This window comes from Portunus trituberculatus, chromosome 15 (assembly GCF_017591435.1).
Source record: "Portunus trituberculatus isolate SZX2019 chromosome 15, ASM1759143v1, whole genome shotgun sequence".
In the NCBI taxonomy this organism is placed as follows: domain Eukaryota; kingdom Metazoa; phylum Arthropoda; class Malacostraca; order Decapoda; family Portunidae; genus Portunus; species Portunus trituberculatus.
In genome coordinates, this window is record NC_059269.1 from 12,741,879 (window position 1) to 12,767,926 (window position 26,048).

General features: G+C 39.8%; 1 protein-coding gene and 1 long non-coding RNA gene across 3 annotated transcripts in view; one reads left to right on the plus strand and one right to left on the minus strand.

The window, feature by feature from the left end:
- Positions 1-26,048, plus strand: part of LOC123504345 — a 70,867-nt gene that overhangs the window by 33,175 nt on the left and 11,644 nt on the right. The gene's annotated exons all lie outside the window — the stretch shown is intronic.
- The window catches only part of LOC123504338 (myosuppressin-like), a 51,645-nt gene that overhangs the window by 7,943 nt on the left and 17,654 nt on the right, over positions 1-26,048 (minus strand). For both annotated transcript variants that reach the window (XM_045254794.1, XM_045254793.1), the window contains exon 2: positions 4,129-4,342. In XM_045254794.1, coding sequence (XP_045110729.1) covers positions 4,129-4,339 — 211 coding nt within the window. In that variant the 5' untranslated portion in view covers positions 4,340-4,342. The remainder of the gene's footprint in view (positions 1-4,128; positions 4,343-26,048) is intronic.

Below are 26,048 nucleotides of genomic sequence, written 5' to 3' on the forward strand. Positions count from 1 at the left end.
CACTATTGCAATCTTAGTAGCCTTATCTCCAACACAACACGACGCCACTGCACAGACTGAGGTAAAACGAGGCGAAGCGAAGTATATCGTTATTAAATGATACGCACACATACCTTCGTGACTTGGCGCGGAAGACTGAACCACTAACTCTCGGACATGCGACTATTGGAATATTGATGATAATTATTTAATGGTTATGCTTCCGCTTCTCCTTAATACCGCTGTTCGTATTGACTTCAGTTGGCTTCAGTTTCCTGTCAGTATTGATGTTAAAGTTAAGACTCAGCTTGTGTGTTTTGAAGTGCTGAAATTGGCTAGTTTATTGGTATTGAAAAGGTCTGAGTGTTCTGTGTATGTGTGTGTGTGTGTGTGTTTAATGCTGAGTAAGGAATTGTCGTGTATTGTGAGTTTCCTTTCTTCGTTATTGATATCAAAGTTAAGATTCAGCTTGTGTGTTTTGAAATGCTGAAATTGGATACTTGATTGGTATTTTTTCATGTTACTACTTCTTGCAAAGGTCTGAGTGTTCTGTGTGTGTGTGTGTGTGTGTGTGTGTGTGTGTGTGTGTGTGTGTGTGTGTGTGTGTGTGTTATGCTGAGTAAGGAATTGATGTGTTTTGTGACTCCTTTCTTTTTTTTCTATCTTTCTTTCTTGTCTTTGTATTTTTGTTTCGTGTTTTTTTTTTCATTTGTGTATTATATAATCTGATTATTTTCCTTCTTTCTTACACTTTGTTTTCTTAGCTTCTTTCTTTCTTTCTTTGATTTAGATTCCATTTCTTGTCTGAATTTCTGTTCTTTTATTTATATATTATGTAATTTTTCCTTTTTCTTTCACATATTTCTTCCTTTCCCTTTTTCCTATTCTTATTCTTTCTTTCTATCATGTCATATAAATTTACTCCAACTGCGCATCTCCTTCTGCGCATAAGTTGTCGATGGGGAGACTTAACACCCGAATTCAGAAACGCCTTCCTCTCTTATAACAATTTGCCAAGGCCACAGGGACACCTAACCGATCTTCAAGACAGTATCTCCTTTTCATGAATTAGAAATCATACCAATCTATCACCAGAACTATAAAAACACTCTTAAAAACACGACTATCTTCAACTGGGGCCTTTGGAAAGTAGTGACGGTGAGAGAGTAAAGCGTTTCAGAATACGGACCCAAAATAACTGCCAGACATTACATAAGAACAGTACATAGTCACCTCGAGCCTGAAGAGCAAACACCCAACCATCAACCTGAACAACTGGAACGGAATGGAACGAGTTATTCACAGTGGGAGTTTGAATACCGTTAAAGGTTTGTAGTAGAAATGGGGAGATCTTTCATTATAGTGGAAAAATGAGATTACTGTATTATATTTATGTTTTGTCTTTTTAGGATTACAGATACAGTGAGGCAGACTTGAAATGTTTTTTTGTTAGTTTTACCTCGTTTTTGTTCCCATTATACCATTTATTCACTTACTATTCCCACCAGATGACTAAGTGCACGTATTTTTCATTTATTCATTAGCTTCTTCTACATCATGATTCTCTGAGACCAGCGTTCTATTTCTCATTCAATAGTAACATCCATTACAGCCTTTATTCACTTAGTACTCTTATCAGGCAGCTGTAAGTACACGTATTTACATTTATTTATAAGATTCCTCTACATCATAATTTTCTGGCACCAGCTTTCTATTTTTCATTCAGTATTTAACTAGAAAAACAGAACTATTAATCCCCACATCTACTTTCCATACAAAATAACACCATAGATCCTGATAAACCACTAAACCTGTCACACCATATAAAAAAGGGAAGGGAAGGGAAAGAGTAAAGAAAAGAAGTGTTATAGCGAGAGGGAACAAGATCTAACTCGTATTTGTATTCATAATGTTATGTTTGAGCTTAGAATCTACGTGGGCACCCTTACGCCAGAAAGATCAACAGAAAATCCTTGTTAGAGAGCAGTGGTGCGTGACAGGTGGGCGGGGATCAAGGCTGGGCTGGCTTGCTATGATGACATAACGTAGGTGGTGGTCGTGGTGGGTTAATGAGACAAAGGTATTGGTGCAACGTGGGCGATCTGGGTCATGTGACAATGGCAGATTTGCAGGATAACGAGAGGCGGTAATGGTTGTTTTGGCTGCTATATAAATTCTGTTCTTGTTAAAGTGTGGATATGTATAAATGATAATAGGTAATATGTTGGTATGTTTCATGTTGAGACTGCCATGTGTAGGTCTAACGGGTCTTTATAGCTTTCCTTCCCTTCCTATGTCCTTTAATCTCACCCAAGAAAGATTCCTCCAATGAAAATATTGCTTTGAATAATTCCCCACCATTGTAAACTCGCCCAAATCTAATCAAACCTAACTGGGTAGCACCGTTAAGATGCCTAGAACTTGTCGCTACGCTTAACATACTTAGCACACAAAATTTCTATTCTTTATATAGTTTCATCTTTCTTTTATCTATCATAAAGAAAAAGAATATAAATTTTACAACCTCTTCAGTGCTGTGATACGTTTTCATAATCATTCTTCTTACTATTTGGCGATTCTTTACTTATGTGGGGAATAAAATAGTGTAGACTCAGGCCATTAAACTTTTGACCTCCATACACCCTTACTCATGTCAATAAAATCGTCTGATCACACCCAAAACTCGTGGTAAAAATATGTCCTAGTAATAAAGAAGTTAATACTAATGATGCAGACCTTTCTATGATACCATGGCGACAGTTAATAGTGTAAACCAGTCTTATATCTCTTAGAACTGCACACTAATCCTCTAAATGGAAAAAAAAAAGCGGATAAAGTACCACAGGACAACACTCAAGGGAAGACCGGAGAGGATGCGTAACTTAGAGTGGTTTGCCCGGAAAGGCGTTGATGTGTCGAGTAAATGGATCGTGTAAGAGGAGTTTAAGTAGTTCCCTGTGAAGTGAAGGATGGCGACAGACTAGTGTAGGTTATTGGAGAGAGACGGATGGGTGCAAATGATTACGGAAGCTCGCTGTGTCCATGGCGTCGTTAGTGTATCAAGGGGATGTGTTGTTTGGTTGGAGTTAAAGGAAGTTTGTGTGAAGTTCTTGACAAAATTACGTGAGGGAATGATAGATTGGATGTTGATAGTTCTGATTTTGTTATCTTGACGTAGTGGTTGGTGTTAAGGTGTTATGGTATGTGGTGTATAAGAACAGAAGATGTAGAATGCAAGGGAAGTAAAAATAAAAGACTAAAAGCAATAAAAGAAAAGAAAAATGAAATCACAAACACTTACAGAAATGAACTCGGTAAAGAAAAAAGAAAAACAAAAGGGAGGAAATACAAATACATCGAAATGAAAGTAAATGAAGTGAGAGCATTGAAAAGAAGAAGAAAAAAAATTAAGAAACTCTTGTATAAATGAACTCAGGTAAAGAGAATGTTTTGTTGTATGATAAATGATAAACGTAAAAAAAAAAGGGAAAACTCGCGTATTTAGATGTAATTAACTGAGAAGAGAAAAAATGGACGCCAGAACAATGAGATCTTTGAGAGGGATAAATGAATAAGCATAAATCTCAGGCAAAAGAATAATGAGATCCAAAAAAATAACAAAAGACGAACGCAAAAAACAATGAAAACTCAAAGAATAAAGAATCAAGTGGAAGAACAAGAAAAAATGAAGAATACTAAGCACAGACTCAAAAGTAATAGGAAAAATAAAACAGTAACACACACACACACACACACACACACACACACACACACACACACACACACACACACACACACACACACACACACACACACACACACACACACACACACACACACACACACACATTCTCTGGTAAACTTTGGAACTCCCTACCTGCTTCTGTATTTCCGTCTTTCTGCGACTTGACTTATTTTAAGAGGGAGGTTTCAAGACATCTGTTCCTTAATTGTGGCTAATTCTTTACTACTCTTTAAGGGAAGCATCAATCAAGTGGGTATTTTTTTTTTTTTATTAATATTTTGTTTCCCTTGGCTGGCTTCCCTCCTGCATAAGAAACACACACACACACACACACACACACACACACACACACACACACACACACACACACACACACACACACACACACACACACACACACTTACCTTGGGCATCTAGGTAGTCCTCCATTGCTCGTGAAAATTTGGAGATGTCATTGAGTGCAGCGCAGAGCCTCCGGGCGTAGGGCGTGAGGACTAACTTTTGGTTGAAGCAGATGGGAGGAGGAATAGTCTCTCCCACGCCTGCACACACGCCGAGCACCACCACGACGCCCACCAGGAGGAGAGAACACCAGGGCTGAAGGCGGAACACCATTGTCTGTGGGAAACATGAGAAGACGCTAATTAGTTAAGTTTTCAATACAGCAGCAAGTTTAGGGATCATACGAAGGTCTCTCTCTCTCTCTCTCTCTCTCTCTCTCTCTCTCTCTCTCTCTCTCTCTCTCTCTCTCTCTCTCTCTCTCTATCTATCTCTGGGTTTTCCTGTACTCATTCACCCTGGTTCGTCTCTCGTATGCTGTAGTGGCTGTGGTTCACGCACGCACGCACACACGAATATGAGCTACTCTGATGTCAAGTCACAGTAATGCCGATAAACTTGCACTGTTGGCATCTTAACACGTAATGGTAACGTTTATCATAGTCATTCTCATACTCTGGTAAACTGTGGAACTCCCTACCTGCTTCTGTATTTCCAACTTCCTATGACTTGACTTCATTTTAGAGGGAGGTTTCAAGACATCTATCCCTTTTTTTCAGGGTCGGGTGGCGGGGGCTAATTCTCCCGGACTTGCAATGGGACTGGCAACTAAGTGGACCTCTTTATTTTTTATTTCATGTTGCCTTTGGCGGTGATGGTGACTTCATTGTATTTAATTGCGTTCCCTTTTACATTTACGCGTATTATTATCTTCATCTTTTAACTGACTGACTTGTAGATGAACGGACGAACGAAAGACTGGTTGCCTAATTGACTGACTAACTGATTGCCCGATAGACTGCCTCGCTAACTAACTGCCTAATTGCCTGGCGGATCGTTTGACACATTAATCGCTTTCCTCAGACACCAACCAAGTCGCCCCTTCCCCTGATCTCTCCCACTAATCTGGCAGTGGAAGGTGGTGGGCGGCTCAGCACTTCGCCTCTAAACGTCTTACCATAAACTGCTTGGAATTAGATTGGTTAGCTTGTTAATTTTCTCTACTTTCTTATGATTAAACTGGCTTTTATTTTCATCTTTGTCTTTAGTTTCCTTATTCGAGGTGCCCAAATCTGTTATCATCTGTAGTTTTATTTTTTCTTGGTAAAATCAAATGTTTGCTCAGTTAAAGTCACGAGTCACTTACGTACTTCATTATTACTAGATTTTTCAGCGTTTTGACATTAAACCCCTTCAGTACCATGACACGTTTTCATATTCCTCTGCTTACTATTTGATGATTTTATACAGCTTCAGAAACTTATGTGGGGATTAGAAAAGTGAAGACCCTGGTCATTATTCTTCTTATGACCTAATGTCAATAAAATCGTCTAATAACACTCAAAACTCATGGTAGAAATGCGTCCCAGTACTGAAGGGGTTAAACCGCTATCGTGGAGTTATTGGAACTTTCAGGAGTAGTTAAATGAGGATTGTATTGAGATTAACCCCTTCAACACTGAGACGCATTTTTACCTTGATTTTTGGGTATGATTAGGCGATTTTATTTGCATTAGGAAGGGTGTATGGAGGTCAAAAGATTAATGGCCAGAGTCTTTACTATTCTAATCCCAACATATGTTTCTGAAGCTGAATAAAATCACCACATAGTAGCCAGAATGAATATGAAAACGCGTCATGGTACCAAGTGCTAGTTTGATAAGAAGTCAACGTAGCCAAATGGGAAAAAGAACGCCACGAGAACCAAGAACCGAGCTATTCACATCTGCGACACTCCAAATAAGCTCTGGTGAGAGAGAGAGAGAGAGAGAGAGAGAGAGAGAGAGAGAGAGAGAGAGAGAGTGAGGGAGAGAGAGATAAAGACGTTTGCAAATGCAGTTCATAATATTACAAGCTGTTAATCTCTTCAGTACCATGACGCGTTTACATGTTCATTCTGCTTACTATTTGGCGATTTTATTCAGCTTCAAAAACGTATGTGAGGATCAAATTAGTACCCAAAACTCATAGTAAAAAAAAGCGTTCCAGTACTGAAGGGGTTAACGGTTTAGCGGCGCAAGACTCTAATGATTGACTCCACTTCCCTCAAAACCTCTATTGCTACTTGAGAATTCCATCAGGACAGCATTCAGGACGAGTTAATGTATTTTTCATGTTCCCAGTCAGAGTGCTTGCCTGAGTGTAAAATATTTGAATAGGTATTTATTTATTTTTCCATTTTAACAGCCGTCCGTGGATTTACCGGAAAGGTGTGGTTATTACTGGGATGGTAAGGGGCACACACACACACTCTCTCTCTCTCTCTCTCTCTCTCTCTCTCTCTCTCTCTCTCTCTCTCTCTCTCTCTCTCTTTTCGTGTTATTGTCGCTAAAAGTTGCATTTATAACTTTATTGGCTGTTTTGAAGAAGAGGAACAAGAAGAACAAGAACTAGAACAAGTACTGGAACAAGAAAAAAAGAACAAGGGAAAAGAAAACAAGACGAAAAGAACACAAGAACAAGAACAACACCAACAAAAAAAAAACTATGAAACCCGCCAAAAAACCCAAATATATTAGCAAAACTCGGAAAACAGACACATAAAACTAGTATTGCGTATGCCGACCTCCGTGCCCCGTCCACTCCCCTCTCCTCAGTACTCCCAGCGTTCAATCAGCATAGCCCACTCGTTTGTATTCATGTAGGCGTGTGTCTGGCGGCGGCGGGGCATTCACGTAGCGTTTCTCGACCTTCTATACTAAACATTCAAGGCTTCCTGTATTACTGAGGCGTTTCGTGAGTATTTGATAAAGAAATGTATAGTAATAAAGTAGATTAGTTTAGGGACCTCGCGTGTGTTTCCCGTGAGAGAGAGAGAGAGAGAGAGAGAGAGAGAGAGAGAGAGAGAGAGTAGATTAAGCTGGTCCAAAAATTATTCTTCTGAAATCGTGATGTTAATTTTTTGTCACTATTTGCTACCTACGATACATTTTTTGAGCGTTTGATACACCTGTGATTGTACAAAAAGCTTATTCTTCATGTTTATCTATCTCTCTGTCTGTCTGTTCATTCCCACTGTTCAATTTGCTAGTTTGCTCTCACTAACGTGTCGTAACAAGCACTTTACCACACAACCTTGGGCTACACATTACATTTCCCATTCTCCTTCTTCCTTATCCAGTATTTCTTCTATTTATTTACATTTCACTATACTTTTTCGTCTCTTTTTTCCTTTTTTCAGTGCCTTTTCTCGTCCTCTGTTTTCTCTTCCTTCTTCTTTTTCTTCTTCATCTTCTTCTTGTCTTCTTCTTTTTGGACACCGAAGAAGATGGACGCGCTTTAGATAGCTCATGGGGGAGCATAGAAAACGAGTATCATTTCGTATTTCCTTCTCTTTCTCTCTCTCTCTCTCTCTCTCTCTCTCTCTCTCTCTCTCTCTCTCTCTCTCTCTCTCTCTCTCTCTCAGTGTTTTATTGTGTTCAGGTGGGCATTTCGTTGCCTAAGTACAATATTTGAACATCTGCAAGTCAAGTTGGAGCGTTTAATATTTCCGTTTGTCCAGATTTGTATTATATATTGTGTGTGTCTCTTTCTGTCAGAGAGAGAGAGAGAGAGAGAGAGAGAGAGAGAGAGAGAGAGATCATATTCATTACTCTTCCTCTCCCTGCCGCATCACCACTCAGTCATGTCTACACGTGTCTGAATAATAATACACACATCTCGCTGGTGCATATGTGTAGAAGTCTCGTCAGAAAGCCCTGTTTCAATACGAACTTTATTTGCCTGCGTTGTAATGAAAGAGGCCGGCAGGATTTTGCAGACGGAGAAGTAAAATAGGAGGTGAAAAAATACTGATGTGCAATTTACTACCTGTGACAAATATCTCGTTTTTATGTATGTCAAAAGTGCAGCGCAAATTTGGCATACAGATAGATCATACTCACGTGGGAAGAATGTTCGTGCTTTTAGGAAACACAAGAATTCCTAGACCTGTTATAACTTGCAGGAAAAATAATAATTATGTTAAATTTTTAATCATCTGAATAAAAAAGACCCATTTTTAGTCACAGTGAGCAACGTGACAATCTAACCATCGAAGAGCCGGCAGCCAAGACCCGCCCCGCTTTCTCTCCCAGGCACGGGGCGACCATATATCGTTCTTTGGCGGGAAAGAATGCACATATTAGTCACCATTGCCTCGTTCGGCCTGGCGCGTGTTGGTGTCAATGGCGCTACACAGGGGGGCAGTCTCTCCTGCGAATATCCATCAGTGAGACAAAGAGGTGTTTTCTTTTTGTTTCCGAGGACAAAGCGGGACAGTTTCCAGGAGATGATATTACAATAATGGAGTGATGTCAGCTGATGGTGTGTGAGATTTCGCTACGCCTACGTTTGGGAGGTAAGCGTGTGTGTGTAAGTGCATTTCAGATCTAGTCTTCACACTGGAAATCGAGAACTCTCCCCGCTTTTTCGTTTACTTTTTGCCTACTTTTTTAGTTTAATTTTAATCCTTTCAGTACCATGACGCGTTTTAATATTTGTTCTGTTTACTATTTGGTGAGTTTATTCAAATTCAAAAACTTACGTGGAGATTAAGATTGTGAAGACTTGCCATTTATCTTCTGACCTCCAAACACCCTTCCTAATGTATATAAAGTCGTCTAAGCGCACCAAAAATCATAATAGAAAATGTGTTCCGGTACTGAAGTGGTTAAATGCATAACAGTATGGCTTAGTTTTTGTGTATTTCAGAATTGGTAAAGAGAATCAAGCAGCTTTCAACAACGCCTCTCTAGTCACTATACTTATATCCCATGTACGTTGTTTGTAATGCACAAAATCAACCACAAAGCAATAAGGTTTATGTGTGAGCCGTTGAAATAGCTCCCCATTAGACACAATAAGCAGGATAACTTCACAATTTCACTGTAACGTTGGTTGTGGTTTCAGTGCTGGCTTTTTCCTCATCATGCTGCACTGTTAGTCTCGCTTCTCCTTCCTGTGTTCTTGTTACTCGAAGTGTCAACGTGGCGGGAACCTATTGTCTGCCAGTGTATGTCTGCCGTGTATGTCTGCCAGTAATAAGAGTTAATAAGTATTGTGTAAACTGATTATGGTGATTATTGTTATTAAAGCCATCCATTGAAGTGAGTATAACAACTGAGTCATATATTTCGTTATGTGATACTTGTACATAATATTACGTGTATGTTTTTTGGTTATTCGCTTAGTTTGCCAGTTAATAAGTATTCTGTAGAGTGATTATGATGATGGTTATTGTTATTGCAGTCACCCATTGAAGTGAGAACAATAACTCAGCCATATGTTTCTATCTTTTTTCATTTTTCATTGTGTCCGTCTCTTGGATAAGCGAGCGATGGGATCAAAGGAGGGGTTTCTATACGCATTGATTTTCGTAGTAATATAGACGTGCCCTGCAGTGTTAATTACGCATTTTCAAAGCATAAATAGCTAATGTTATTGAATGCGGGCTATTTTTTTTTCTTTTTTACATTTTCCAGACTCCGCTAATTAAAAAAAAAAAAAAAGAAACATCACCGTGCTCCATATTCAGAATTTCCAGGTGTATTTGTTTTTTCCTTCAACACACACCTTCACCACCACCACCATCATCATCATCATCACCACCACCACCACCAAGTTTCCTATTCACACAATCCTCTCATCTCGTCTCTTTTTTCTCTTGCCTGTTATTGGAAATCTTACCGCTTGATGTGTGTATGTGTGACTTTTTCTTGCTCTTTTTTGCCGTGTCGCGCTGACTTAGTAGAGAGGAGAGAGAGAGCGAGAGAAAAAAGTGGACTTGATCAGATAACACAAGGGATGATGGTGGTGGTGGTGATGATGGTGGTGGTGGTGATGATGATGATGGTGATGATGAAAAGGTAGATTGTCTGATTTTATTATTTTGTCATTGGTTTTCTAAATGGTTTAAAATTAGGCCTTTAGCTGCTTCCCCCCCACCTCTCCATTCTCTCTATTTTTCTCTCTATCTCTGTCTATGAAGGAGCAACATGAATAAAGGATAAAAATGGAAGAAAAAAAAAGACAGTGGAAGGAAGAGCAGGAGAGAGAGAGAGAGAGAGAGAGAGAGAGAGAGAGAGAGAGAGAGAGAGAGAGAGAGAGAGAGAGAGAGAGAGAGAGAGAGAAAGGAATTCCTGCACCTCGTTAGTAAATCCATGTTAATACACTTTCATATGTGTGTGTGTGTGTGTGTGTGTGTGTGTGTGTGTGTGTGTGTGTGTGTGTGTGTGTGTGTGTGTGTGTGTGGGCGTGCGTTGCAGGCTCAGTACCATCTCCTGTCTTGTTTCCATCCCAATATACAAGAATCTCCTGTAGCTAAGAATTTTCCTCATTCCTGCCACCCTATCCGCCGTTCCCCTCCACTTTCACTCTCCTTCTCGTATTCCTCTTTACTCTGCCTCCCTCTTCCCTCCCAGTCTCCCTCCTCTCGACGTCTCCCACCTCCTCCTCCTTCTCCTCCTCCCAACCTCTGCCCCCTTCCCTTCAGATCCCATCCATTTTCTCTACCATGGTAAAATCTTAGGAGGTAAAGATATTTTGCCTCACATTTCCTTAGTACTTAATATTTGATACTCGTAATATTTTTTTTTTTCCATATTTATAGACAGGTGGTGTTTTTCTTGTATGTTCTGTGTAAGTACTTATTTGTTTATTTTTGTTCAGTGGAAATGTTTGATCTATTCTTGACACTTTCTTTCCAATGGTTTAATGTTGGGTACTGAATGAAGGGCACAGTATATAAGGCTGAGTGTATTGACGTTAAGAATATTCCTGTTAGTAAAGTGATAGAAATGGAGTGTTAACTGTCTATCCATCGCCACTCATTCACTATCACTACTACTGTGCAAAATTTCTAAGCTTCGTTGTGTCGTCTGGAAGGTGTAGTTGAAGGGCACAGTATATAGGGCTGAGTGTATTGATGTTAAGAGTGTTCCTGTTAATGAAGTGATAGAGATGGAGTGTTAACTATCTTTCCATCGCTACTCATTCACTATCACTACTACTGCGCAAAATTTCTAAGCTTCGTTGTGTCGTCTGGTATAAAGGAGTACGATTTTGAAAGGTCTAGTTGAAATGAAAGATCTTTTACCACTGTCCCATTAATCTCTTCCATCTTGTCGTGTACTAAATTCTACTTGTAGCTTCTTTACTTTATTTGAAATTATACTTTTTTTTCACCACTTTCAGAAACTCAACTTGTATATTTCCCACTTCTTCCTCCACCAATCTTCCTTTACTGGGACCTCTTTCTTATTCCTTCACCTTTCCTATGCTAATCCCTACCTACAGCTTCCTTACTTAACCTAAAACCATAACTTCATCATTTTCGGGAACTCAGCTTCTATTTTTTTCTACCTCTTCTTCCTCTAGTCTTCCTTCACTGGGACCTCTTTCTTACTCCTTCACCTTTTCTGTGCTACCTATAGCTTCCTTACTTTACCTGAAACCATAACATCTTTACCACTTTCAAGAACTCAGCTTATATCTTTCCTACTTCTTCCTCCACCGGTCTTCCTTCACTGGGGCCTCTTACCTACTCTTTTATCTCTTCTATGCTAATTCCTCCCTATATCTTCCTTACTTTATCTAAAACCATAACATCTTTACCACTTTCAGGAACTCAGCTTATATCTTTCCTACTTCTTCCTCCACCGGTCTTCCTTCACTGGGGCCTCTTACCTACTCTTTTATCTCTTCTATGCTAATTCCTCCCTATATCTTCCTTACTTTATCTAAAACCATAACATCTTCACCATTTTCGGAAACTCAATTTATATTTTTTCCCACCTCGTCTTCCACCAGTCTTCCTTCACTGGGACCTCTTACTCTTTCATCTTTTCTATACTACTTTATCTGAAACCATAAAATCTTTTTCACCACTCTCAGGAACTCAACTTACATTTTTTTCCCACCTCCTCTTCCACTCTAATGTAATATGACCCTCCTTCTGTACCTTTACCTTACCTTACCTGAACCTTACTCAACCATGTCTCCCTTCATCCTATCCACCTTTACCGGTATAATCAGAGGCAATACCAGCAACCTGAGAAAGTGGCAGTACAGGGAAGGGAGGTGAGAATAGATGCGATCGAGAAAAGAGGTAATGAAAGTTCGACCTAAGACGTTTTTAGCAATCCGGATCCAATATCTCACTACAGGTTCCCCTTGCCACCTCCAATAAATTTAATTCCCGTAGATTCCAAAGGCGTCTTGTGTTACCCGGGATCCCCTGAGTTACCTAAGCTACTGAGAGGCAAAGAGGAGAAGGATAAGGGGGAGGAAGAAGAGAAGGACTGGTTGACATAACTGAGACGTTCGTTAATTTCGTGCTGCTGTCATACTTATTCCCCGGGAAATTTAAATGTCAGTAAATAGTGTGTGTAGATAATGGATGGACGCATAGATGGCAAGATATAAAGATAGATAGATACATAGATAGATAGATAGGTAGGTAGGTAGGTAGGTAAATAGGTAGATAGGTAGTAGCAGAAGTAGTCATAGTATGTAGTAGCAGTAATAGTGATAGTTGTAGTCACTGTTGGTATTGCCGAAAAGGGAAAAAAAAAGACGAAGAAAACACAAGATGCAGTAAAGAAGTAAAATAGACGGAGGGAGAGAGAGAGAGAGAGACACACACACAATAAATAACTAAAAAGGAAAATATTAACAGGTGGAAGAAGAGAAGTAGAATAAAAAAAAAATACAACTACAAACACAAAAGAATAAATACAGAAAAAAAAAGAAAAATGTATCTGAACACGTAAATACAACAAACACACGTAGAGACACACAAACACACCAACATACACCACTGATCGAGAGAAGAACAAAAATAAAACCCAGGAAAGTCACTCGTGGGAGCTCGAAGTCTCCCTGACAGATTGATCCCGGGGACTGAACACCAAGTGACCCCAGCCCACGTGTCTTCCCGGGGAGTGAGAGAAGGAGAGAGAGAGAGAGACAGAGACCACTTGAGTCCTCTTTAAAAATCGCCCTTCTCCACTACATACCTCGTCTTCTTCCCTCGGGTCTCCGCATTCAGAGAGGAAGAGAGAGAGAGAGAGTATGTGTGTAGCTTCACCAGGAGACAAACTGTGCTACTATTCTCTTCTCCCTTGTCCTGGAACTGTACGACGGAAAATGTGTGTGTCTCTTTTTCTTCCAAACGTTGAGTGTCGTCGAAATGATTCTTTCTTTACAGTACTCGTAGTGTATTAAAGGGTGTAGTGCTAGGAATTGTACGAGTTGAATATGTGTATGGTTTTTTTTTGTGGATGTATTGTAGGTTAGGACAGAGGGAATCTTGGAAGGACTCGTGTGTTTATACTAAAGGATACGACATAATAGAATGAGAGAGAGAGAGAGAGAGAGAGAGAGAGAGAGAGAGAGAGAGAGAGAGAGAGAGAGAGAGAGAGAGAGAGAGAGAGAGAGAGAGAGAGAGAGAGAGAGAGAGAGAGAGAGAGAGAGAGAGAGGGAGAGAGGAGAGGAGAGGGATACCATTTCTAAACTTGACTGGACTCATTAATTCATAAATATAACTCTATCATTACGTTCTTATTTATGTTATAACGTGAACCTTGTTACTGCTTATTACTACTCTCTCTCTCTCTCTCTCTCTCTCTCTCTCTCTCTCTCTCTCTCTCTCTCTCTCTCTCTCTCTCTCTCTCTCTCTCTCTCTCTCTCTCTCTCTCTCTCTCTCTCTCTCTCTCTCTCTCTCTCTCTCGCTCTCCCTCCACCACTCATATTTTTTTCTCATTTTCTTCCAGGCATGCTCTTTCTATATTGCATTTCCCTCAAGGCCTTTCCAAGACTCACATGCTTTAATAATATAGTCTGCCCTTCAGGCTCTTCATTCTCTTGCATGAGGAACATAACAGGAACTAGGAATGAACCTCTTGGCACGTCCTTTGTCACGCCCTTTCATTAATTCTTGTCTCCCCAGCCAGGTAACCTCACTCACACACCACCAGCCTCCCTGCTTCTGATGTAAGGTTGAATTTCACTGTAGATAGATAGATAGATAGATAGAGAGGGAGACATAGATAGCTAGATGTGTAAGCAGAGAGAGAGAGAGGGAGAGAGGGAGAGAGGGAGAGCCACTTAAATTATTCCAGGTGATTGCTTTACTATTGTCACCAAGGAGAGCAAGAGGAGTGGACCCTTTCCAGCACCTTAACTCTGCCTCTTGGTGTGGGTGGGACAGGTGACTGGTGGCTCGTGGCTGGTGGCTGGCCGACCAGAGGAAGACAGAGAGAGGGATGGTAACAGGAAGACGAGTTTGATGTTTATTGTAAGTTCTGCTGTGAATCTACATACCTTGCCAATATCCCAAATTTGTTTTTATCATATAGTTTGTGCTTGTTATGCTTCTTACGTGTACTGAGGCCATTTTGTGAGCTATTCCCTACGTAATACTGTTCTGTGTTAGGTTAGGTTCGGTTTGGTCAGCAGGGAACTATTTTCAGCTGAGTTTACTATAATTGAATTTACATGGAAGGGAGTGTAGAATGAGAGTGGGAGTGAGAAGTGATGGTGCTGGTGCTGGTGGTGGTGGTGGTCCTGGCTGGCTGTCTGACTAAATGTGTGTGGGAGTGTGTGTGTGTGTGTGTGTGTGTGTGTGTGGTGTGGGTGGGTGGGTGGCATAGATCTGCTCCGTGACTTAACCGGGGAGAAGTTTACTGTATATTGTGTGTTCGTAGGGGAGTTTACATGTATATGTATTTATTTATGGAAGACAGGAAAGGTGGCCAAGGACAACATGGAATGAAAAAAAAAAAAAAAAAAAACAGCCTCACTAAGTTGCCAATCTCCTTGCAGTTTCGAGAGAGTTAGCCAAAAAAAGAGGGATAATTGTCTTGAAACCTCCCTTACTTCATTACTGGGACGCATTTTTACCATGAGTTTTGGTTATGATTAGACGATTTTATTTACATTAGGTAGTATCTATGGAGGTCAGAAGATAAATGGCCAGAGCCTTCACTATTTTAATCCCCGCATAAGTTTCTGAAGCTGTATAAAATCACTAAAAATAAGCAGAAACTGAGTATGAAAACGCGTCATAGCACAGAAGGGGTTAATGTCACTGTAAAGTAGCGACGAGATGAACCCAGTCTAGATCTTATATTATTACTCTGGAAACTCAGGGACATGCATCACATCAGGGCAAAATACCACCGCTCCTGGGACCAATTCGAGCGGAGGAGTTGGCGAGCTGTGGGAGGGAGGGACGCGTGGTGTATATACGGGCACTGGGAAATCAAGACGGTGCGAGGTGGCATTGTCTCTCCTGCCAGTGAAAGGTCGTGGCTCCTCTGTGTGTGAACGTGATGCTTTCCCCTGTCAGACTCCACGACACTAGCTCTTCCATTCCCAGCTGACCCACGAGGCGCCAGTTTGAATTTTGACTAGTGAAAGAGTGGTTTTGCTTTTGCTAGTGTGTATTTGAGGGATTTGTGATATGTCTTAGAGTTGTCAGGTGAAGTTTGGCTAGAGAAAGAGTGGTTTTGCTATAGTCAGTGTGTATTTGAGGGACCATTGATGTGTTTTAGAGGTGTCAGGTAAAATTTGGCTAGCGAAGAATTGGTTTTGCTATAGGCAGTGTGTTTTTGGGGGATTTGGTGTGTTTTAGAGGTGTCAGGTAAAGTTTGGCTAACGAAGAAGTGGTTTTGCTATATTCAGTGTGTATGTGAAGGACTTGTGATGTGTTTTAGAGGTGTGAGGTGAAGTTTAGCTAGCGAAGAATTGGTTTTGCTATAGTCAGTGTATATTCTACTGACTTTTGATGCACTGTCGAGATACCTTTTCAAATTACTACAACTTTCCCGCTACTACTATACATTTTTCTCTCCCTTTAAACATACACTTAAAAACAAAAAACAACTCAACTATTGTTTCATAGGCCATAGGAAAATGAAAAATTAATATCAGCATTATCATTATCTCTATCACACTAATAAAACTTTACTTTTCATATTAATTCTACTCATAATCTTTTAACCTGGGATTATCTTGTACATTTTTTTTCCTCCCTTTCTCTCCGTTGCTCTTCTTTCACATTCTTTTTAACTGGTCACAATATTAATCTACTTCGATATTAGATTCACTCATGTACTACTTTTTCAACGAACGATAATCTTTTACATTGTTCTCCGTTGTTCTGGAAAGTAATAACCTCTGGAAATATACTAAAATTACTCTCTCTCTCTCTCTCTCTTATGCATTTTAAGAAGAGATCCTCTTTACCTTAACCATTGACAGACAAAAAAAAACTTCACTATGGGCGAGGAGGAGGAGGAGGAGGAGGAGGAGGAGGAGGAGGAGGAGGAGGAGGAGGAGGAGGAGGAGGAGGAGGAAGAAGAAGAAGAAGAAGAAGAAGAAGAAGAAGAAGAAGAAGAAGAAGAAATAAAAAAGATAAAGCAGCTAAAGTTGTATAAATGGTAAATGGAGGAGGAGGAAGAGAGGAAGAAGAGGAAGAAGAAGAGGCTGGATAAAGAGAGAAAGAGAGACAAGTCATGACAAAATAGATGAAAAAAGAAACAAAAGGAATAGGAGAATGAAGATGATGAAGAGGAGGAGGAGGAGGAGGAGGAGGAGGAGGAGGAGGAGGAGGAGGAGGAGAGAGGTGGTGAAACTCATAGATGCTTTTAAACTATCTATTAGCTAAGTGCCTTCTGAAACCTTGACGGAGTTGCTGTCATCCATATCCTTCACTTATTCACCCCACCCTAACCTTACTTACCCTAACTTGTCCCTTTCCCTGGCGCTCTGACCTTATCCTCACCCTTACACTTGCTTCCTATCACCCTGAGTCTTTCTTTCACCCTTCGTCTCTTTCCCTTATTGTGTTAGTTTTCTTCTTTCATCGTTCGTTTTCTTTTTTTCATCCAAGTGTTCTCTCTCTCTTTATTCTGTATTGCTTCGATCTTGGCTTCTTTCTCTCTTTGTTCTCTTTTTCTTTTTTTTTCCTTTTGTCTTCCTTTAATTCCTTTCTTCCTTCTTCTTAGTCCTCTCTCATCTTCATACTATCTTCCTATCTTCCTTCCTCCTTGTCCTCTTCCTTCATCATAATCCTTCCCTTCTTCTCAGACTGTCCTTCTCCCTCTTTACTTATCTCACCGTGCCCTTCTTCACGTTTATCAGTGGCTTTCTCTCTTTCTCCTTCTGTCTAACTCTATATGGCTCATCTGTGTTATTATTCTCTTATCTCTGTCTTTCTGCTTCCCCTCTGTACGTCCTATCTCCTCCTAGCTTCTCTCTATCTCTCTGTGTTTCTCTCTTTCTCTTTCTGTCTTATTTTTCTTATCCTTCACTTCCTCCTTATCGAAAGTAGAACACCAACTTTTTGATATATTCATGTTGTTTTGTACCCTTTCATCTCCCCCTGTCTCTGTCTCTGTCTCTGTCTTTATCACCACGCCTCTTCAGCCTCTCCTTCATTGGTAGTGTTTGCCTCTCTTATCTTCACTGCCCTTCCCTGCTCCCTCTTCACCGTCGTTTATGTATTTGCCACGTAAAATCTTATGTTGTATTAATCTTTTTTCCGCTGAGACTCGTATAGATCTCAGAGGGAAAACGACGCTCTTTTGTTGTGTTGACCTGAGTTTTTTTTTTTTTTTTTTTTCCTTCCTTCCTCCATAAAGCAAGTGTATGTTTCCCGAGGGCGCAAGTATAATTTTTTGGGTAGAAGTCGTTTTCAAGTTATTTTTTGGCCACGTATCCTCTCAGAAGTGTTCATTATGAGAGCAATAGAAGGAAGAAAAAAGTAAAAGATTTGTCTCCCGACGTCGTCAATGGGTTTATGGCGCGAGGGGGAAATGCAGAGGTGTGAAATATTTGGCTAATAAATGTGATAAGTTGAAAAGCAAAAGTAATGTGAACAGGGAAAGAGGAGAGGGAAGGACAGACAACACACACTGGGGCGAGGTGGAGACTGCTGCTGAGAGAGAGAGAGAGAGAGAGAGAGAGAGAGAGAGAGAGAGAGAGAGAGAGAGTATTTGTTCTTTTCTCTGCATTGCCTTTAACTTTCACTCTTTATCTCTCTTCCTGTTATTGTTATAGTTTCTCTTTTTTCATACATCTCTCTCTCTCTCTCTCTCTCTCTCTCTCTCTCTCTCTCTCTCTCTCTCTCTCTCTCTCTCTCGTGGTAGTAAAGAAAAGAACGTCGCGCAAAATATTAAGTTTCATGAGTGGCGGTGTGAAAGAAGCGCTTCATTACCTGTTCGAGTTTCCTGCCCCGGGGAATAGTTAGGCGGGGACAGCCAGCCAGCGAGCCACTTACTTGTGATGACGTGGTGAAAGGAAAGTGGTGGTGGCTGGGAAGAAAATCGTGACTGGTTTGTGTGTGTGTGGGAAGGAGAAGAAAGGGGGAAGAGAGGACGAAAGGGTATAAAAAAGGGGAGAGGATAGATAGAGGGCGCAGGTGACAGGAAGCGAGAAGGGTTAGTATAGAATAATGTGCATATTGGACGTATCTTCTAAGTGCTTCCTCAGTATGTACAATGATGCGTCTCAGTTTGCTTCTGAATATCGAGGTGATGTGGGAATCATTCTTATTAATCCCCCCAAGATCAAGAAGGAGAAATGACGAAAAGTTATTGAGAAAGGCAGTGCGTTACGTAAACAAAGCAGTCACACCTTTCTATACTTCATTCCATCTCTTCTCTGTCCTCTCCCACACAGTTCATCATGTCTCCGCCCACTACCTACCTGCCTGCCTGTCTGCCGCTCACCCTTCCATTCCTTTTCCACCGCCTGTCCCGTTTCCAGACGTTTTTCGCCAAGTCACTTAACTATCCGTGAAGAGCCTCCAGCGACAGGACTTACTCATTAGCGGACAGTCAATTATTCAGAGTGGAAGACCCGCGTAAGGAGCAAGACTTGTACTGAAACTTCAACTTTGGATACGTGTTTGGAGCATCCATTTCCATTTCCATACTTGTTGTCGTTCATGCCAATGCGACGCACGAGAAACGCTCTTGGGCTGAGTTTAGTCGGCTTGTCAACAGCAGTGTTCTTTTCCTCTCTCTCTCCCCGTGTTGTGTAAAGTAGAATTGAGACAGGGAGAGTTGGAAGGGCGACGCATTATCACTTGTATCTCTCTAATGGTAATCCAATGCACAAGAAACGCCGCTGGATTGAGTTTAGAGCGTTAACAGGAGAGTTCTTTTTCCCTTCTGTTTTGCGAGGTAGAAGGAATCAGAGGGATATAGGAAGAGGGAAGGATTATCTCTGTATTTTTCTTCTCTGTGTGTTTACCCAAGTTGGCCAATGCAAGCTGGTTATTGGGAACTACTTAAAGAGACCATTGCCACTGCTACTGATAATGCTACTACTACTACTACTACTACTACTACTACTACTACTACTACTACTACTACTACTACTACTACTACTACTACTACTACTACTACTACCACCTTGCCAGTCCCTTTTAGTCACTCCATTTCAACCACCAATACCATCAGGACTAATAGGATTTCCGTACTCGTGATCCTCTACTCTGCCAATCCTTGTCTTATCCAGTGCCCTTCAATGCAGCATCCCAACCTCCTGCTCCTCGTACACCTCCTCTCCATTATGTCCTATTTTGGTCTCCCTCATGTTTAGGGATGAATGGACAGCAAGTATTGAAGTCACTGCTATTTTCACTGTTTTTGGTGTTTGTCTTCAATTTTAAGGACTGTTATGGTGGCAAAACCTGGATACTAGCTTTTCTCAACTATTTTCAGTTTTTTTTTTTTTTTTGGTGTTTTCTTCAATTTTTAAGTAGTGTATTATGATGAAAAGTCTCGGTATTAGATTTTTACAACTATTTGCACTGTTTTTAGCGTTCTTCTTCCATTTTAAATACTGTTTTGTTGATAATACTCTGTTAGGTTGATGGTCTCCTTACTAAACCTGGTTGCCAAATTTTCAGCAGAGTAGAAAGCATAAACTCAATACTAAGACACATTTTTACTTTAAGATTTGTGTACGATTAGACCATTTTATTGACATTAGGAAGGATCTATGGAGATCAGAAGATTAATGGCCGCAGTCTTCACTATTTTAATCTCCCAAATAAGTTTTTGAAGCTGTATAAAATCACCAAATAGTAAGCAGAATGAATATGGAAACACGTCATGGCATTCAAGGGGTTAAGATGGCAGGATATAATTGACAGCAGTAGAAATGAATGTGTTTTATTATTTTACCTTGAAATGTTGCTGTTGAGAAGATTATGTACTATTTTTTCGTTTGGTTTTTTATTTTCCAGAGTCTCTTTCATTTTTCCCTCAAATTCTTTACCGTACTTTTCTCTTTCTTTCTCCCTTTATTACTTGCCTCCTGAGAAGACTTTGTACTCTTTTCTAGTTTAGTTCTGTTTCTTGGCGGTATTTTTTTCCTCAGCTACTTCTGTTGTGCTTCCACGGATTTCTTTCTTACCTTGAATTAGAAGGAAAGGGAAAACTTGTACGGTAGAGAAAATTAAATCTGTCAGGGAGTATGAAAGAGGTGAAAAAGCAGCTCAGTGGAGGAGAAAGAGTAGCTCCTTGTGGAATAAGACTGTTAAAAAGGCAAACATGTTAAAAAAAAGTCACGTAGAGCAAAGATATGAAGAGATTATAAGTGAACACCTCACCTTTATTCTACCTGGAAGTGAATGGAGAGCAAAATATAAAGTAGACAGTAAGTTTGTGTTATTTTGTGTTGCTTTCTTAGTCTTTATGTTCACTAATGTTCGTCTGTTTTTTATCAGTTTATCGTTTTCTTCATGTTATCTTTCGTCATTATAATGTTCACCTATTTGTCATCGTTGTTTGTCTTTATTTCTTATCTCTCTATCTTTCTCTGTTTTGTGTTGTTTTCTTAGTCTTTGTGTTCACTAATGTTCGTGTGTTCTTCATCAATTTATCGTTTTCTTCATGTTATCTTTCGTCAGTATTATGTTCACGTGTTTGTCATCGTTGTTATCTTTATTTATTTCTCAGTTTTTGCCTTTAATCTCTTCAGTACCAGGACGCGTTTTCATATTCATTCTGGTTACTATTTGGCGATTTTATACAGCTTCAGAAACTTATGTTAGAATTAGAATAGTAAAGACTCTGGCCATTAATCTTTTGACCTCCATAAACCCTTCCTAATGCAAATAAAACCGTCTAGTCATACCCCAAAATCAAGACAAAATAATGCATCTCAATACTGAAGAGGTTAATTAGTTGAATGTTCACTTGGTAGTCATCGTTAGGTGCTTTCACTCTCTATAATTCATCTATGTTCTAATTTCCTTATCTCTTTCTGCTTTATCTTGGAGGATTCACAAAAGGTAGTTCTTGTTCCTCAGCATCGCGCATTTCGTCAAATATCACGTTTCTTTTTTAGTGGTCCGTCTGGTATGAAAGAATCCAGAACGCAAGGAATATAACATGAACCGCTACGACTAAACAACACGGGGACCTCGGTATTTCCACCTGCACAAGACTGACACGATATACCTGAAAAGACATTCTCACTTTTACACTACAGTAAAATCCAGGAGAAATGAAACGGTTATGTCAATCAAAACACTAGAAGGGAACCCATTTTTTCTTCTTTATTTTCCCCTCACTGTAATATCCCTAATTGCAGTGAAATGTTTGTTAGCGTTCAGTGTGTCAGTCAGCTACTTGGTGACAGCAGTAGAATTGACAGCTTGTTTCTAAATTAGGTGATAAGTGAGAGAGGAAAGCTAAAAGGATTAAAAAGGGAGGGGAAAGGAGGGAGGAGGAGGAGGAGGAGGAGGAGGAGGAGGAGGAGGAGGAGGAGGAGGAGGAGGAGGAGGAGGAGGTGTGAAGACAAAGAGAAGAGGAAAGAAAATATGAAAAAGGGATAAAGTAAGATGAAAGGATGCGAAATAGTGTAGAAAGAAGAAAGACAAGCAAAAAACGAAGTCATAATAGCGAGGAAAGTGAAAAAAAAAAGCAAGTAAGAGGTAAAAAGGGAGGGAAAGGTTAGGAAAATAAAAAGGAGACAAGAAGAGTGGAAACGAGAAAGGGAAACAAGACAGGAAAAAAGTCACCGCTAGACTCTAAAACAGTGGGAACATTGCTGTCATTCACTCCCACAACCCCGCGAGTTCCATCTCTTTACATGAACTTTGAAATAGAACCACTACAGTTAAGGTTTCAAGATATTTGTCCCTGAATTTTGGCTAACTCCTCACCTATCTTTAAGGAAACTAGTATTTGAAGTTGGCCCTTTTTGTTTTATCTTGCGTTGCTCTTGGTTGGCTTCCCTCTTGCATTAAAAAAAAGAAAAGCACAGAAAAATGACAAAGGAGAAGAACTTGGCATCTCTACAAATTAAATTCAACCATTTGTCTCATATCCATCCATCTTTCCTTAATCACTAACCACTCTGGAACACATTAACGTATTTTATAGCCATCTTCCAATCTTCAAGTCCTTAAACTATATAGAAATGACAAACTCTATGCTTTTAAACCCCATTTCATATCTCTTAATCCTTTTCCAACATGATTTATGGTGTTTAACTCTTCCCTATCATTTCTTGTCAACTCAGCTTGTTAACTCAAATTGACAGCCCGCCAATCGCAGGCAATACTCCGAGGAATACACAGTGAGGAGGAATTAGGGAAGCACTGCATAATTAGACTACCAATTACATGATTAACAGCAGCTCCGATAACTTGCGAAGCCTCATTGTTAGGGAGATACATTAGATTACACAAGGGATCCTATGATTAGCCGGAGTGCCTCTTGCGCCATACAAAACAGGACACAGGTACCAACTTAGCTTCTCTCCCCGCGTGACACTATTGTACCTGGTGCAGATTGTATTAATTAAAGCATAGCGGCGCAGAACAGCAGCTTTGGCTAAGAGTTAAGGGATAATGTACCAATGCATTATGGGTAAATTGTTGCTCTCTGTTGCTGTCAAGTCGTGTTATAGAGATTGTGTTATTATTATTTATTTATTTTTTTTTTTTCGTGTGGTGTTGAAGTTGTGAGTGATAGTTTAAGTTGTATCTTTAGTTAAGGTTTTGACGTTGTTTTCTTTACTCTAGTACATTATAAGTAAATTGTCACCCTCTGTTGCTCTCAAATCGTGTTATAGAGATCATGTCATTCGTGTTATAGAGATCATGTCATTCGTGTTATAGAGATCATGTCATTCGTGTTATAGAGATCATGTTATTTGTGTTATAGAGATCATGTCATTCGTGTTATAGAGATCATGTCATTCGTGTTATAGAGATCGTGTCATTCGTGTTATAGAGATCGTGTCATTCGTGTTATAGAGATCGTGTCATTCGTGTTATAGAGATCGTGTCATTCGTGTTATAGAGATCATGTCATTCGTGTTATAGAGATCATGTTATTTGTGTTATAGAGATCATGTCATTCGTGTTATAGAGATCATGTCATTCGTGTTATAGAGATCATGTCATTTGTGTTATAGAGATCATGTCATTTGTGTTATAGAGATCATGTCATTCGTGTTATAGAGATCATGTCATTTGTGTTATAGAGATCATGTCATTCGTGTTATAGAGATCATGTCATTCGTGTTATAGAGATCATGTCATTCGTGTTATAGAGATCATGTCATTCGTGTTATAGAGATCATGTTATTTGTGTTATAGAGATCATGTCATTTGTGTTATAGAGATCATGTTATTCGTGTTATAGAGATCATGTTATTAGTTTTTTTTTCCATGTTGTGTTGGAGTTGAGTGATAGTTCAATTTGTATCTTTAGTGAAATTTCTCTTTATTATTTTACTATATTACATTACAATAGGTAGGTTATCGCCCTCTGCCTCTGCCAAGTGGTATTATTAAAATTATATCATTGTTTTTTTTTTATGTGGTGTTGAAGTTGTGAGTGATAGTTTGATTTGTATCTTTAGTGAAGGTTCTATCTATTTTTTTTTCTCATTATAGTATCGCTTTCTGTTGCTGTCAAATCGTAGTATACAGATTATATCATTAGTTCTTTGTTTTTTATAAGGTATTGATGTACCTATATATAGCTTCTATTGTCTTTAGATGGTGTTGGAAGTATATGTAAATAGCAATAGTTTAACAGTATCTTACATTAACCTCTTTAACACACACACACACACACACACACACACACACACACACACACACACACACACACACACCAATATACAAATTACGCAAGTACCCCCTATACATTTTCCAGTTTTCTACCCCGTTTTCTACCAATCCAACCTCCTTCACACATCATTACCAACATCTCCTTACCATAACCTCATTCATCCATCTCTTTCAAGCGCACACGAGCCGATCATCCCTCCAGCATCACATAATTCCTTTGATAGAAAATATAAAGCTTTGAAGAGAGAGGGAAAGGAAGTTGAAGAGGGTTGCAATTCACAGGAGAAGCGAAGGTACGCGTTACAAGAGGTTCAAAGTCTCGTTCGAACTGGTTTCAGAAGCTTTGTGTATGTGGTGAAGTATTTCTGGTGGAAGGTGTGGGCTTGATAGGCTCTGAGGGTATGTGTGTATGTGTGTATGTAGTGCGTGGGATGGTCATTGATAGGCCTATACTTGTAGTTGTGCTTGTTGTTGTTGTTAGTGGTGGTGGTGGTGGTAGTGGTAGTTGTGGTGGTGGTGATGGCGATAGGGATAGAGTATTTCCTGTTCTTTTTCTTGTTTTTTTTTATTGTTTATCAAGTGCTCTCTCTCTCTCTCTCTCTCTCTCTTTGGTGGTGGTGGTGTTAATGATGAATATGATAGAGTTTTCCTGTTATTTTGTTGTTTTCTTATTAAGTGTCTCTCTCTCTCTCTCTCTCTCTCTCTCTCTCTCTCTCTCTCTCTCTCTCTCGTTGGTGGTGGTGGTGTTAATGATGAATATGATAGAGTTTTTCCTGTTATTTTTGTTGTTTTTAGTGTTTATTAGTGTCCTCTCTCTCTCTCTCTCTCTCTCTCTCTCTCTCTCTCTCTCTCTCTCTCTCTCAGGGCAGGGAGAGATGATACGCCTCCCTGAGTGTCTTTCCTCTTCTCTCTCTCTCTCTCTTGTCTTTGTTCTTCGCATTATGAACTTTTATCAAACGTTTCTTTCACAGCTTGTTTTTCTCTATTTCTTTCACTTCTTTCTCCCTTTCGTGCTTTTCGTCTGTATTCTTGGTATCTTCGTTGTTATTCTAGTCGTCGTCGTCTTCCTTGTTGTCGGAGAGGACAGCGAGACAGTGGACCGTGGCGAGCGAGTTTAGTTTTCCGCCAGTTGCCTCCGCCCAGAGCCCAGCGGTTCAGTATTTGACTTGGTGCGAATTTCCACATATTGGAATTTCTGTGCCGATACGCAATATGGAACCTCGTCACCCTCCCACTGTGGTGCTCGCTAAGAGATGGACACGCCAGGACTTATCAATAAACCTTGTTGTTCCACGTCCTCGCTCTCAATTGTTTTATTTGTAGCAGTGGGGAACGAAGCATTGGTTGTGATTGGAAGAAAATTCGGAAAAAGTTCATCATAAGCTCCTCAGAATATATACGGATTCTCATGACTAACCTGATTATGGAAGAAAATGGGATATGTCTCAGAAGCTTTACAGAGAACAAGAGTTTAACGGGTGACTTGTTTATCTTTCCTTTTGTCAATCGGTAAATATTGTTTTTAAAGTGCTTATAAAATTGTATCTGAAATTAACTTAAGGCAAGGCAATATTTCTGAGTTTATTTGTTGTTTTTGTATATAAGCCTCTCGTAACTCGTAACTCTCTTCTAAGTTTGAGGCAGCATTCACACACACGGCAAGACATGAAGTAGAAATAATAATAAAAATGACAAAACTTACTTGAACGAACAAAAGAAAAAAGCAATTCCCGTTTG